This window comes from Aythya fuligula, chromosome 3, assembly GCF_009819795.1.
Source record: "Aythya fuligula isolate bAytFul2 chromosome 3, bAytFul2.pri, whole genome shotgun sequence".
Lineage (NCBI taxonomy): Eukaryota > Metazoa > Chordata > Aves > Anseriformes > Anatidae > Aythya > Aythya fuligula.
Window position 1 is genome coordinate 36991151 of NC_045561.1, and position 14066 is coordinate 37005216.

Here is a 14066-nt window from a genome sequence, read left to right on the forward strand (position 1 = left end):
TCACTTTGTTTAAGCTTACTAATCAGTTTGTTGGCTTCAGCATCTTTTGTCAAAAACATCTCTGTTTTGGAAGAAATCTGATACGTCTTTGCTTTATTTCTTTAACAGATTAGTTTGCTTTTCCTCAGCTCCTACGTGAAGGGAATCTGCCACTCTGGAACCAAGCTCCTGTTTAAAATAACTAGTGTATGCCTATGAAGTATTCATTAAAGGATCAGGCTTTTTGTTTGTTCTTTAGTTACTCCTGATTATTAGAGGATCACTGAGATAGTTAAAACTTACTTCCACGCACAACTCTTCAGATCCCCCAGTTCTCATGTCCATGGTCAGGCCACCTCCAGCTGGTTCAGCAGGTGCTGCTGCATGGTGGCGTGTCTTCACTTCAGGAGTGGGAAGAGCAGAATGGGAACAGCCTTTCTGTCTTCTCACCAGTGATGCTCATCCTTTTCCGTAGGAAAGTGATGAAGCTTAACCACCAGGCAGAGCTGATGCAGAGGTAGGCTTGGCTCCTGCTGTGGCACAATAAATCTGCACCCTATCTCCGTGGGCTGGTCGGAGACAGGAGGTTTAGTGTCTTGGTACCTCTAAGCCTCTAAAGCTCTTCTGACTTTCAGCTCAATACCCTATAGGTGCTGTGTAAAGGTCTAAACTTCTGTCATAGTCTAAAATGTACTGTAGCAGAAGCATACTTCTTATGCTTGGCTTATGGCTTTAGGAGGAAATATGTTGCCTGAATTTTCTCTGTAGATTCATTATGCTTTGAATGGGAGCCATCCTTCTCCTGGATTTTAGCCATGGCACTACTTGTTGAGAGATCATCACGCTACAGGCTAAAAATATAACCTCACTCCCCTCCCATCTCCATACCCTTGTAGGAGTGTATCTAGCATCTTTCAGGCAACTCCAAACCATGTTTGAATCTTATATATTCACTCTGAGCAGCTCTGGTGACACCCATAGCAATCTTGACGCTAGGGGTGGAGTGCTCTGTAGCCCCCTGCCTCTACAGTGTACTTGTCACTTGTTCAACAGATGTTCTGGGCTGCTATTTTAGGTGTTTAGAGGATCAGAAGCAAACTTTTCTCTGGTTGCTATTATACGCTGACCACTATTTAGCTTTCCAAAGCAGAGTTGGGGTAGAGATTTGTAAGTGATATATTTAAAAATGCTCGCAAAAACGAGCAAATTCAATCCGAGAATGTTTTGCAGTCATGATTTCAAGTTTATCGGAGTTGTGTGGCAGTTGACAGCGCTGCCTTTTGTGGCACAGTCTCATAGTGGTGTGTACTCCTTTGTAAGTCTCTTTGTAGTCCTATTGACTCGTGACAAAAAGATCCGAGGAGCATTGGCATATTGGTATTACAGCTTGCAACAGCTCTGTAATGAATCTCAGAGTGGGAATTTCCATCTCCTCTTCTAACTTCTGCCTCTTATAGTGGATTATCTACATATATGTGGCTCATGCTTTAGATGGGTTAATGAACCAGGAAGGTCCCAGGTCATGTCCAGGTCCTAGAAATATCATATATGGGCATGGGGGGAACTGAGTCCTTCATGTGGGAGTTGGGTCAGCGTGGCACAAGCTCCCCACTGCCTGCAGACAGGCATTTGCTCACTGGACCATTTTATGGCACTGATACGGGACATAAGGAACGTATTTTTAGCCCTATCAAAGCAGTTAATAAGATTTTATTTTTTCACTTAAACGTGTTCACAGAATGGAAGGCACTGTGACTCTCTTACATAAGTATGCAAACCCATCTCCTGTGAGTTACAGGGGATGTTGCAGTAAAATGGCTTTCTTTAGAGTTTGGAAGAAAAATTCTGTAATGCCATTTTTTGCTATTGCTTGCAAATGGGATTTGAATAAGCAGGGAAAGACCATTATAAATGTGGTTTCAGAGGCTGTTCATCTTGAAACAAAGAGATTTCTTCACATTCAACCTCATTACTCTGATTAGTGGGTTGTAAAGTGAAGCATGAAAATGAAACATGACATAGACATGAATTGTTTGTACTAAAATCTATACAAACTGCTTCTTGGAAATGAAAGTATGACAGCCATCTTCTCTGAACTGTTTAAAAAGTTAAGTTTTCAGAGTAGCTCATTTTTAGGGCCTGTAAATTACATTGCTGTAGCTGTTGGGGGAGACAGCAAGAAGCTAAAAGAAAAAAAAAACGAATCAGTAGAATGCTTTTTGTTTCTTTAGCAGCATTGAAAAATGTGAAGAAGTGACAAAGCTTCAGAAGAAAGAAATATTGAGCACGAATGTGTTTTGATTGGTTGAAAATGGATGAAAGTCTACTTGTTTTCACTTTTAAAATGGAGAGAATAGTCTGCATTATTCTCAAAAAGGCCTCTTTGTATCCTGCTTACATCCGACTTCAAATGCACTCTGTCCCGTTTGCTTGGCTGTTATAAAAATACCTGTTTGGATCTTCGTGGAGATCCTGGAAGAGGGCAAGTTTAATCTGTCGACATTATTGGGGTTACGGGCACCGTATGGTGCAGGTGCAACAGAGCTGTAGCTGTAGAGCTGCGACGTACTGTCTGTTAGAATTAGTTTTTGAATACTGAGTTTTCTTAATAGAGCTCGGACCTGCAAGACTGTGTCTCTTCTGGTGTGGACGGGTTTAATGCTACAGACATCTCAAACTACCAACCGGCTTTGCGTGCCGCATGTGACCATGGACTGTCCAATTTCTTTGTGTTTTGTAGCTCACTTTAAAAAGAGCAAATAATTTGAATGCAAATTCTGGTGCTGCTGCAATACTGTTTCTAGAGATGACTCACAGTGGTACAAATAAGATCCCAGAACTCCTTTTGCAATCACATTGCCTTCATTTCCAATAAGTGCATCTGGAAAAGGATTTCTAAATGATACTAGGTGTCATGAGAAAGCAAATTGATGATACAATAGGCAGGAGGAAAATTCAGCATCTTGGTATTTAGGAAATGAGGGGAAAGGCTGTGGGTTGCAGTAATGAGTGTAAGTGTGTGTCTGCTGTGAAATTAGCTGATGTGAGAAAATAAGAAGTCTGGCTTCAAAGCAAGGGCTGCTGAGCAGGAGTGTACCTGGGGGACCCTGTGATACTCACTGCTTTTGGTCCTACCAAGCTGCTACCATTGTGGTTTGGTTCTGTGGGAGGATGCGATCTGTAGTACCCTGGTAGGATGCGATCTGTAGCACCTTGGGTGGGCTGTGCAGTGAGGCTTGGGGTCTAGTGTGAAAGTGGAAAGTATGAGTTTTGGAGAGCTTTCTGGGAAATTTTCCTATTAAGCAGCTTTTCCCATGCTTTAGTGTCGCTCTGTGGTGCAGGTCCACAGAGTAACTCCATGACCCGTGGAAGCAGCACATCACCAGGCTCATTCACCTCCTTCTTCCATACAGATGAGGGTTGTGCGTTATCTGTGCTAAACCTTAGTAAATGGGTTTTGGGAGTGAAAAGAAATGAGCAGCTCGTTCAGCCCCTGTACTTCAGGCCCATGCCATGAGGAAGAGCCGTGCTGGCTGGCATGGCCACCCTGCAGCGAGTCCAAATGCCCGCCTCGGGTCGGGAATGCCCCACGGACAGCGTGGCTTTCTGCCACAGCCTGCAAGAGAGCTGCTTTGCAGGGGCTTGCAAATGGTCACCCCTCAGCAATCGGTTTGTGGCGTAGGCTGTGCAAACGTGGGATTTGTTCCCTTCCTTGGCGTGAGTCAGCACAGCACTTCGCCTATAGGACTCAAAATACGCTTTGAGGGATTTCTGTGGAAGGGAGGCACAGGAAAAGGGATGGGGAGGAAGGAGGATCCCTTCTGCCTCTGTTTTCTTGGAAGTAGCCTTGGGAATGGCTCAGCAGCAAAAGGCAGGAGCACTTGCTGCACTCTGAGATGGCTTGTTTGGGATCTGCTCCATGTGTACCCACCACGGAAAGTGTTCTCCTGGTAGGTTTTGTAGAGGACCTGCTCTGAGCAGGTTTCAGGACACACGTTTCAGGTATGCACAGGACGGCAGCCTGCTGTTGAAACCAGTTCTGGTTCTTGAGCACGGAGCACAGACGCTTCTCACTCTGTTTATTTCCAGCACACGTTAGTGGAATTTATGCTCTGAGCAGGACAGAAGAAATCCTGGATGAACAAATTCTTATTTAGCAGTGTGTGTGTTTCTAATACAAAACCTCAGTACAAATAAACTCTGACCAGCAGGGCCTACATTCCAAAAAGGAGAATGACAGCACTGTTGACCTGACTGTTCCCTGTCTTTCAATGAACTTAAGGGAGTTCCAGGTATTCATTGGTTCTTGGTTCCTCTGCTGGTTACCCAGACGAGTATTTTAGTGACTCTGTTTTTCTAAAGATGCTTTCTTCATGGTTTCGCAGGGGGGAGGGAGAGCTTGTAAGGGCTGAGGTTGGAGAACTCACTCTAAAAACGAAAGTACAAGTTAAAGTGTTTATTCAGTATATTAAGATATAATTGATGGTTGCAAAAGCCACGTTTTTGCCCACTTGTCAGAATACTTGGGTGGCTTTGTACAGACTGAGGTACTGGTCACCATGGATCTGGGGAAGGCAGTGTGATGCTAGATAAGAGCAAAACCAGTGCAGAGTTGTTCAAGGTGTTGGCTATCATTAAACAGAATCTTTTCTGCAGAAGAGAGGTTTTGGTCAGAGAGGGGGAGGTTGAGCAAAAATTGAATTATTCAGTGTTGGCCCCTCCTTTATCTGGGAGGTGTCTGCAGTGATCAGATTGACCCTGAAGACTATGATACCAAAACCTTACTGAAGTAGAAGGAAATTGAAGTTGTGAACAACAAGCTGTGATAAAAGGTGTAAACAGGCTAATTAACAGGAGCAGTTATGTAGCTGAGCAAAGTACAGGAAAGCTCGTCTTGATGTTTGCCGTTGCAGTTACAATAACAGAGAGCAACCTGTTTTCCCAGCAAACTTCTGTTGCTTTGCTTTCTGTTAACTCCAAGGTGTTTTTGGGGTTGCAGATAGCATCAGCGCTGCCTGTGCTAGCGGTAAGGTGAGACACCAGTCGTACTTGCGTGCTCTTCCAGGAAAAAGGCCAGTAGATGTCATGAGACGTATCCAAAAGTGAATGGTGCCAACATCCATTTGTCAGCAGTCGTAGAGCTGCTGTGTGGAGGAGGGGTGAATTTAAAAAAAAAAAAAAAAAAAAAAAAAAGGAAAAAAAAAGGAAAAAAAAAAAAAAGCATACATGGATCACAAGGCTCATTGTGTGATGCAACCTTTGTGGTTTGCAACTTAGAAGTCCGTGTAAATTCTGCTTCAAAATAAAGCCAGGGAGCCATGGGTTTCAGTCTGGGTTTTGGCAACTGCAAATGGGATTTGTGCTTTCTCCTTCTACCTCAGATTTGGCTTTTGTGAAAATCCTGGGGAAAAAGAGTACAAGACTTAAGCTACTGTTTTTTTGTTGTTTATTTGTTTTTTTAACTGGATATTCCTAAATAAAATCCAGTTGCATAAACAGTTCTAACTGGGAAATGCATTTGTGTTGTTAGAAAAAGCTTTATTCTGACAAGCTCTACTGAACTGGCATTGCGATCATGCTCTCTGGCTGATGTATGAGTGGGCTTTAGTTTGCATGTGGGAGTTGTAATCTTCCATTTTTCTGAGTTATGGGTTTATACTGAGCCAGAGAGATCCTTGTTGGGTCACCTTCCTCCAGAACACCCTGGGGTTCTCCGAGTTCCGCATGGCCCAAATCAGGGATGAGCATGTAATCAGGGCTGGAAGCGTGAGGGGGTACAGCTGGACTCAGAAATCACACCCCAGGTATGGTTGTTGGTGTCCATCACGCACGTAACAGGATCTTAGAGTGCTCTAACTCGTGTGCATGCTCCTCTCTTTATCTGAGGCTTAATTTTTGTCCTGAATGCAAACTACTTGTCTGGGGAGCAGGTTTGGGGAACCACAAATCCAGGTTCTCCTCCTGCTAATTACAGCTCTATAGTGCTAAGACAGGAGCAAAAGAAGTAAAACCATACTGCACCTCTTACAGCTAAGAAATTCTTCTGGCTTTATAGACAGAGTTCAGGCACCTGGGGAAAATACTCAATTCTGCTCATTTTCAAAACTGTAAAAGAAACTCTATGTCCTTCTGATATTTGTTAGGATTTTGCTCTAAGCAAAGTGTCAAGGGGGTGATGAAAGAGTGTCTGTGAGCCAGAAGAACCTTTATCATCTGCACTACCACTCTCGCTTGCCCGAGTAGCGAATGAGAACAGCCATCTAATAGCTGAAGAAAATGTTTGGCATGAACGGGCAGCTCTCAGGGACACGCACACCTCCTGTGACCCACAGCATTAAATCTGCTTTCATCTCAGGGCAAGAACTGAGGTCTGTCGTGCCCAATGGCTGGAGTGGGAATGGGGTTTGGATGTTTCCAACATGAGCTCTGATAGAGAACTACCGAAGCTGATGGTTTTCTGGGGCCTTTGGGAATCTAGCTGGACAGCTCTGCCTATAATTCCAAGACCTAAACACAGACCTTTTGACTGAAGAGTTTGTGGAGCTTCTTATCTTTCTTTTTCCTTTTCCTTTTTTGATTAATGAAGCTACACGGAGTTGGATTTTTAAGATGCAACCCAACTCTGAGTGGCCCTTCCAGCCCCTGTTGCTGAGATAGAGCACTTTCTACAGCAAACAGCAGAGAAGTGAAGCAGCTTTGGTTGCACCCAGCTGCCTGTTACTGCCCCGTGCCAAGGGCACAAAGGTAGAGATTGCAATCCAGGCTCACGCCTCTGCTTCTGTTCCTTAATGAGACATCTTAACCATGTGTCACTGCATCGTTAATTGAGAGGTATGGTTGAAGAGAATTACGGAACACCTTGAGTCTAGGAATGTAGGGCTTCAAGAAAAATGTTCCATGTGAGACCTGTGGCAAATCACACACTGCCAAAACTGTGGGCTGGCTTTCAGACAGAAGTAGGTGATGCTTCCAAACTGAGCAGATGAAGTCATTTTATTTATTTGAATCCATTTTTAGTCTGAACACCTCAAAAATGGGGTTCATACCAATCGCCAGAGCTTCCAATGCTGCTTTTGTTGCTTCAGTTGACCAGGGCAAAGCAACAACACTGAGCGGAGGCTGGGGAGTGGGACCCCCTGCCTGGCTTCCTCCAGTGAGAGTGGTGGCATGGGGCTAACGCACAGCCCCAGGTAACCAGGAGGTGGCTGGTGTGCTGCTGGGGCAGCAGAGCTGTGGGAGGGTGACAGGTTTGGTTGTCCTAAGAAAACATTGTGGAGAATTGTCTTTTTTTTTGTCTTTTTTTTGTCTTTTTTTTTTTTTTTTCTGTTTGATATTTTTTCCTTGTCTCTTGGGAAGCCTATTATAAGAAAGTTGCAGGGAAAAATATAAATTAATGCTGTTTATTTAAATGTAGGTGAATATTTCTACTTCTCTCTATAACTTAAAAAAAAAAAAAAAAAAAAAAAAAACAACTGGCATGTATGTTAATAGTTCTGTAAAGCTCTTCAGGAAGAATAACCATCACCACGTAGACCAAGAGCAGGTGCAAGTTAGACTGCCTGTTGTTATCCTGTGCTCTCACCACTGTGGCAAACAAATGTGATGAATAACCTGCTGTCCACGGATCTCAGTATTGCTTAGGAATTGGCTTGAAAGGATAGGTGGACTTTGCTCCAAGTTATCTATCTGGGCTTTTTGGCATTTTGTTAGTAAATCACAAAATACACTGGGATGTTGAGGCCTGAGTATTTTGTTGTAACCATTTGCTTAGAAAAGAGTATGACTCTCACCTGCTTGAAATCTGTGTTGCAGGCATTGGCTCGATCATTTAAAAAAGATGATAGACTAGAAAATCAGCCTGAGCTTGAGACCAACCCAAATCATGAGTTTCACAGAACTGCCTGATTTTCAGCAGAAAATGGTGAGCGTTGAACAACAGAATTGCTCAGTTCTGGCTATGCTGTTAGAAATGTAAGCTTGGATGCCAAGAAATGGTGCATTTACACAGTGACAGCTGATGTACATTTGATTTTAAGCACTTCTATTGGCATACAGGAGAAAATAAAGGTTTATAAAAGCTGTATTAAACCTCTGTTCAGCAGAACAAAGCTCAGCTATTGATGCAATGTATTAAGTTTTGGGTGGGAGGTTGGGTCTTTTGGGTATGTAAATTGCAGTGTCAGAGCTTTGCTAGCTAGATGCTAGCCATCCAGCTGTGTCCTAAACATAAGGGGAAAAAAACACTGAAGCTCACTAACCTGAGATGTGTAGGTGTGCTAGATAAAAGGAGGGTGTTCGGACACCCTGAGAAAGTAGTGTCTGGCAGCACTAGCTGAGGACAGTGTTAGCTGTTAGTGATTGCAACCTTTAAAAGAGAACTTTATGTTCACTTGATGTGAACAGGTAGTTCCTGTTCTCTATTTCAGTGATTTATTTATTTTTTTCCCCCACCCCTTAGTTGGTGAAGGCTGTGACATGCTGAGCTGGTCTCTGTCAAAGTGCCCTGAAGACTAGTGGGATGCTGTAAAAGGGAGGCAACATACACACCCCCATTACCTCGTCACTGCCACCCTGGCATCCCATCTGGAAAACAAGGTGATGATAGCCCACTTATATTATTCCAAAGAGTCACTGTTGTTTGAAAAACTCAGCAGTAGTTACCAGAGGGGTTAAGCACCAACAGCTTCCATACAGTCCATCAGCATTTAAGTGCATGTTTGAAAGTGACGGTTTTAATGTGTTTGTTCTACAGCATGATGGTTACTGTGCTGGCAGAAATGGTAATTTCTGCAAGGAAAAGGATCAGAGTGTTCAGCAGCAGCATTGCAACACGGGACTGGGTGAAGCAGCTTGGCCTGGGGACAGCCATATTCATGGATGCGCCAGGACTGCCAGAATACGATGGCCACAAAAACTGCAGTGGGATACTGCAGCAGTTCAGCCCCTGAAATCCAAGACCATGTCTCTAGGCAAGTACTTGTTTTGACAAATCATTGTTACTGCTGTTTTTCACAGTAGCATTATGACAGGCATCTTCAGCTCCTAGGTAGACATACACTTTTGAAATTGAAGCAGAAGTACAAGTAATAAGAAAGGTTCTAGAAGTGTGGTCTACAGGGTGTTAATATTCCGTACGAGGAAAACTGGGCAAACTCTAAAAAAAAAAAGCTGGACAGTAAAGGCCCTTGTCAGCTTACTTCTCAGGTCTCAGATATGGGCAACCTTAGATTGTTCTTTTGTTCTGTAAAGATCAATGCAAACCTTTATTTTCTATAAATAATTTAATAAATACTTTTGTTTTACAATGATACAACAAATGACAAATTCATAGCAAATGAGTCACAAAGAATTTAGGATCAGTATACTTTAATAAGGTATCAGTGTCAAAATACATTTCCTTATCAAGTTAAAGTTCCCATACAGTTATAATATTGTCAATAAGAATTCAGCAATATAGATTATGAAATAATTATGATAAAAAGTATGATTAATATTAAGACATGGAATATTTTTCAGAGTGTTTTAGTAAACTGTTAGGGTATAACATTTTTAATGCTGAAACTACACAAATAAGAAACAGAAAAGAGCAGTATTCAAGTGTCTTTAATCCTTGAAGCCTTTAAGTCCTTGCCACTGAAGGTTTGTCAAATCTGGCTTGTCAATTTTCATTACTTTTTGATGCTTAAAATATGTTTTTTTTTTTTTTCCCACATAGAAATAAGATCACTTTAGGAGTAGCTTATTTTTGGTAATAAACTCTTGAAAGATCTAGCTGCAATAGGGGCTATATCTTTTTTTTTATGTTATGTACCAATAATAATAACAACAAAAGATATGCTTTTCTAAGAGTGCACAGTGTGTATGATTAAGACTCACTTAACACGGCGATCTCCGAAGTGCTCAATGAACCCAAGGCTCCCTCTCTGCAAGCTTCAGTGCATGATAGAAAGCAAATTTATAAAACACATTATTTTTAGACTTCCAGTTCCACTGAAGCCTATCTTTGTTCTAAGTTTCTGGGCCAGATTTTTTACCTGTTGTACATTGCCACTGTTCCATTTTTTTCAGCAAAGCTACAATGATCTATACCAGTGGAGGAAACAAGATGGACATACTCGAATACATTACCCTGGTTTGTATGCATTTCAGAGTCAGAACTGCTCACCTGCCTTTTATTAGCTTAATATTTTTGCTGTTTAAGTACACTCTAATTTCAACCTTAGCCTTTGAAAGCATTCAAAGCCTTACTTTTTAAAATATGTGCATGACAATAAATGATAGTTGAAGTTCTGAAAATGTCTGGCTGAATTTAATGACATTTCAGATCTTGACTAATATAAGGTAAATTAAAATGAGAGAGACCTGTCTGCCAGTAATTCATCTCACTACACAATCCTTAATTATTTTTGTCTACTTATAACTGAGTTAGCCTAATATACTGGGAAATACTACTTTTAGTTTTAATGATTCAATATTGAAATTATATTGCTAGCTAGCATGTAACATGAAAAAGGCTAGCATTATTCAGAGATGTTAGTACTGGCCATTGGTGAGATTCCTGAAGTGTCAGCAACATCCTAAAAAATACTACTAGTTCTAGCAGAAACAGCTCTTATAGTTGTTGTGTCCTAGATACAGCAAAAGTACCAAGAGATGATTAACAACTGACCCAGAGAGTTATTATAATAATAAAAAAAATCTGTTTTGTGTAAAAATAAAGAGAACAACAAAGCACAAAACAAGAAATCCCAACACAAACAACAATCCTCCACTGGGGTAAATCTGTAGGACTCCCTTGTCTGTAGAGCTAAGCCAGGTTAAGTCAGCTGAGAATGTGGCTTGCTTCTGAGGAAAAAAGCTTACAACGTGCAACCTTCACAGATACCCACAAACATTGTAGTTCACCATTCACATTTCTTTCAACAAAGTGTATAAAAATGAAGGGAAGGGGAGGGAGTCAGAAGGCTGGGAATTTTTTCTTTAGTATGCTTTCCCAAAAGTTATTAACGTTACAATACAATAAATGCTGGAAAACAGAAAGACTCAAAGGATATCAATTTGGCAGATCAACAAAAAACTGTGGTTGGAGATCAAATTTGTTTCATTCGTCTTTGGCAATAAAAATAAATCTTTGCAGTACTGCAGCCAAAGTATCACAAGATGAGGCATTTATACCACAGCTTTTTACTAGCATGAAAATTGAAGAAAATCTGAGAGTATAAATTACAGGTAATGAGATAAGGGGAGGGTAATCAAACTCTCTAAACAACACATTAATTGCAATAGAGAAAATACAGTAGATGTATTTCTTTAACATGAGTAATAAAGTGAGTAACTTCAAAAGGCCACTATTTGGTAATGTGGACAGGTTCAATATCTAAGTAAAATCCTGTAAAAGTGTATTGGTATTAGAAATTGTCTACTTGCAAAAATATATTTAAAAACTGAAGCTGTTTTGAACAGTATAGGCCAAGGAATATTGCAGGATCGCTCAGGTTGCCTGGTCCAGGGCTCTGAGCAGTTCACTGCCCTGCAGAAGCGTGGAACTGCCCAAAACAGGGACGTTAACCTCACAGTCATATCTTGTCAACTCAGGCAACAAATATGGTTCAAAGGAGGGTCCCAGCAGACGACTTGTCACACCTGAAAGAGAGTAAAGTGAGTCATGGCACTGAGACCAGAGACAGAGAATGAGAGAGCGAGAACTTCTTTCCTCTCCTCCCTCTTCTGTTTATATTAGTTACAATTTAATTTTCTACTTATGTCAGTGTGCCTCAGAACACCACCAGTTACAGTTTTTAGAGCAAACCTATGCCTCTCAGCCATAACAGCTTACAAGCATGAAGTTTTCCACCCCTATTCCCAATTTAGATTGCTCTGAGGAAAATGATACTGGTGCAAGTGAGGAAAGCTATAGTAAACAACAGTTTCTAAATTGACACCTGCACTCCCTCTACATAAACCTCCCTTCATTACTGATTGTCGTTTGTAGAAGGCATATGTTAGACTGTAACCTAATTCAAGCATCAATGCTGCACTGCAGTTGTTTAGTATAGTTTAATCAATTCCATCTCAAGGCAACAATACGTAAGAGGATGGCTAGACCACCAAGGCACAAAGGCGTTAAGTTCAATTGAAATGAAGAGCAAAACTATTTTTTCCCTCATATATCACAAATGTAAACGTTAACGTTTCATACTAAACAACACTTAACTTTGCATTTTGTGAAACAAAATTGTGGTTCTCAGTTTATCGTCCTCTGTTAAAGTTTTTACTTCATGTAATCAGCTATTTCCAATTGCTGTATTTGAAGTCTCTTACCTGATACTTTATGAGTTGGCTGGGCAGGATAGTCCTGATAATGGGAACTGTAAAACTGAGGGGGAAACGCTCCTGCTTTCAAATTCTCACCAGGACTGCCACAGGTGGGTTGCTGTTGCTGCTGTTGTTGCTGTTGCTGTTGCAGTTGATTCATTGGTTGGCTCAGGCCTCTCGAGTTACAGACAAACTCATCTAATTTACATAGAAGGAAAAAGAGAAGTTAAATTAAGCTATTGTAATAGTTACAGTAGCTAATACTAATTCAAAGCAAAGCGATCATCAGCGTGATGATCACACAGTGTAGACATCCCTACATATTGTAGCAAAGCATGTCCAAAACCAGTGCTATCTCTGGGAGTAGTATTGTACTCAAGACAGTCAAATAAATACGCACAATATTGCAGAGAGGAAGTATCAGTTCTATCTCTGAGGTGTCTGCACATTACATCAGCATTAGCTAAACCCACCTCCATTAAATTGATCCCTATTGCCTCCAAAGCAAGGGCATGAACATATAGGAAACAATCTACTTGGTAGCTATCAACTGTACCATAAATCATTTAGCTCTTACTGATACAAACTGATCTCTAATTTTAGCTTACTGATTTTTTGACAGTGCTTATTAACATTTCCTTTTGAAAGAGTTTTTATTTCTATTCAAATTTTCTTAACATTTTGTTTCAGCACTTAACATTGCAAAATCAATTTCTTTTCTCTTACCAGTAAGAACACTTGTGCTGAGAGACTTCTTTTCTGAAAACAAGGAACAATTTTCCCCTTTGAGAAATTTCATTCTCTTCCACATTAAGTGAGATGGGTTAGTGACAGATGGATCTCCCTACAATTTGGAGAAAAACAAAACATGATCACACTGATGATCTTGGTATGTTCATAGTTTTGAAGGGGATGCATTTTCTCATAATTACCCCACTCAGTTGTTGCAATGCTTGTTCTTCATAATCCAGTTGTCGCTTCAGTTTCAAACTATTAGACAGAGCAATTCTTGCTGGGTTTATATCTATGCCTCGTTGCCCAAAAGCATCCAGTGGCCTGTTGAGAAAGGATCTTTGGGTGAGCAGGGAGGCAAATCTAAACAACCTAGTTCCATTTAAGCTGCCTTTGATGCATGACGCTGGACACCACGTGTTTTTGTTTCCTTTTGTCAGTCATCCTACAAGCTTTGGAAACATTTGACTTTTGGGATCAAAGACTAATGAAAGATTAGCATAAACAGCCTCTAGAAATCTCCAGACAGGCATAAAAATACTGTGGAAGAGAGTCATGAGATTTTTTTAAGTTTAGGATTTTGAGAGCCATGCCTATCCCCTTGCTTTGCATAGTAACACACAAGTTGCTGTTTGGAGACAAACCTTCTGTTTCCAAGTGTATGTTCAGATGCTGACATTTCTGCCCGCAACAAGAAAAACCCTGAAAGTAAACTGCAGGTAAACTGCACAACTCCGTATTTTAAAAGGACTGTGCCTATTTTATGCACTTCTTGACTGTTTCTCATGGCAAGCTTTGAAAACCCACACTCTGCTTGCTACCCAAGAGCTACAGACAAAATGATAGGAAACTGCCAGGACCGTGACTTCTGAGCTACACCTCATCCCATACTGTTTGTGTGTACCAGAAAGTAACAGAGATGAGGAAGAGCTGGAGAGAAAAAAAAACAAACAAACACAAAAAAGTTATTCTAAATTTTAGTTGTAGTACCTATACATGCCAGCAATAAGTGTACTGTCATCCATGTCTCTCCTTTGTCT

General features: G+C 41.1%; 1 protein-coding gene across 1 annotated transcript in view; it reads right to left on the reverse strand.

Moving 5' to 3' along the window:
* Window positions 1–9671: 9671 nt before the first annotated feature.
* The window catches only part of EPAS1 (endothelial PAS domain protein 1), a 79627-nt gene continuing 75232 nt past the window's right edge, over window positions 9672–14066 (reverse strand). Inside the window, exons 13-16 of the mRNA XM_032184240.1 lie at window positions 13227–13350; window positions 13021–13138; window positions 12301–12492; window positions 9672–11622 (exon numbers count right to left, since the gene is read on the reverse strand). Of these exons, the coding sequence (XP_032040131.1) occupies window positions 11471–11622; window positions 12301–12492; window positions 13021–13138; window positions 13227–13350 (586 nt within the window). The 3' untranslated portion in view covers window positions 9672–11470. The remainder of the gene's footprint in view (window positions 11623–12300; window positions 12493–13020; window positions 13139–13226; window positions 13351–14066) is intronic.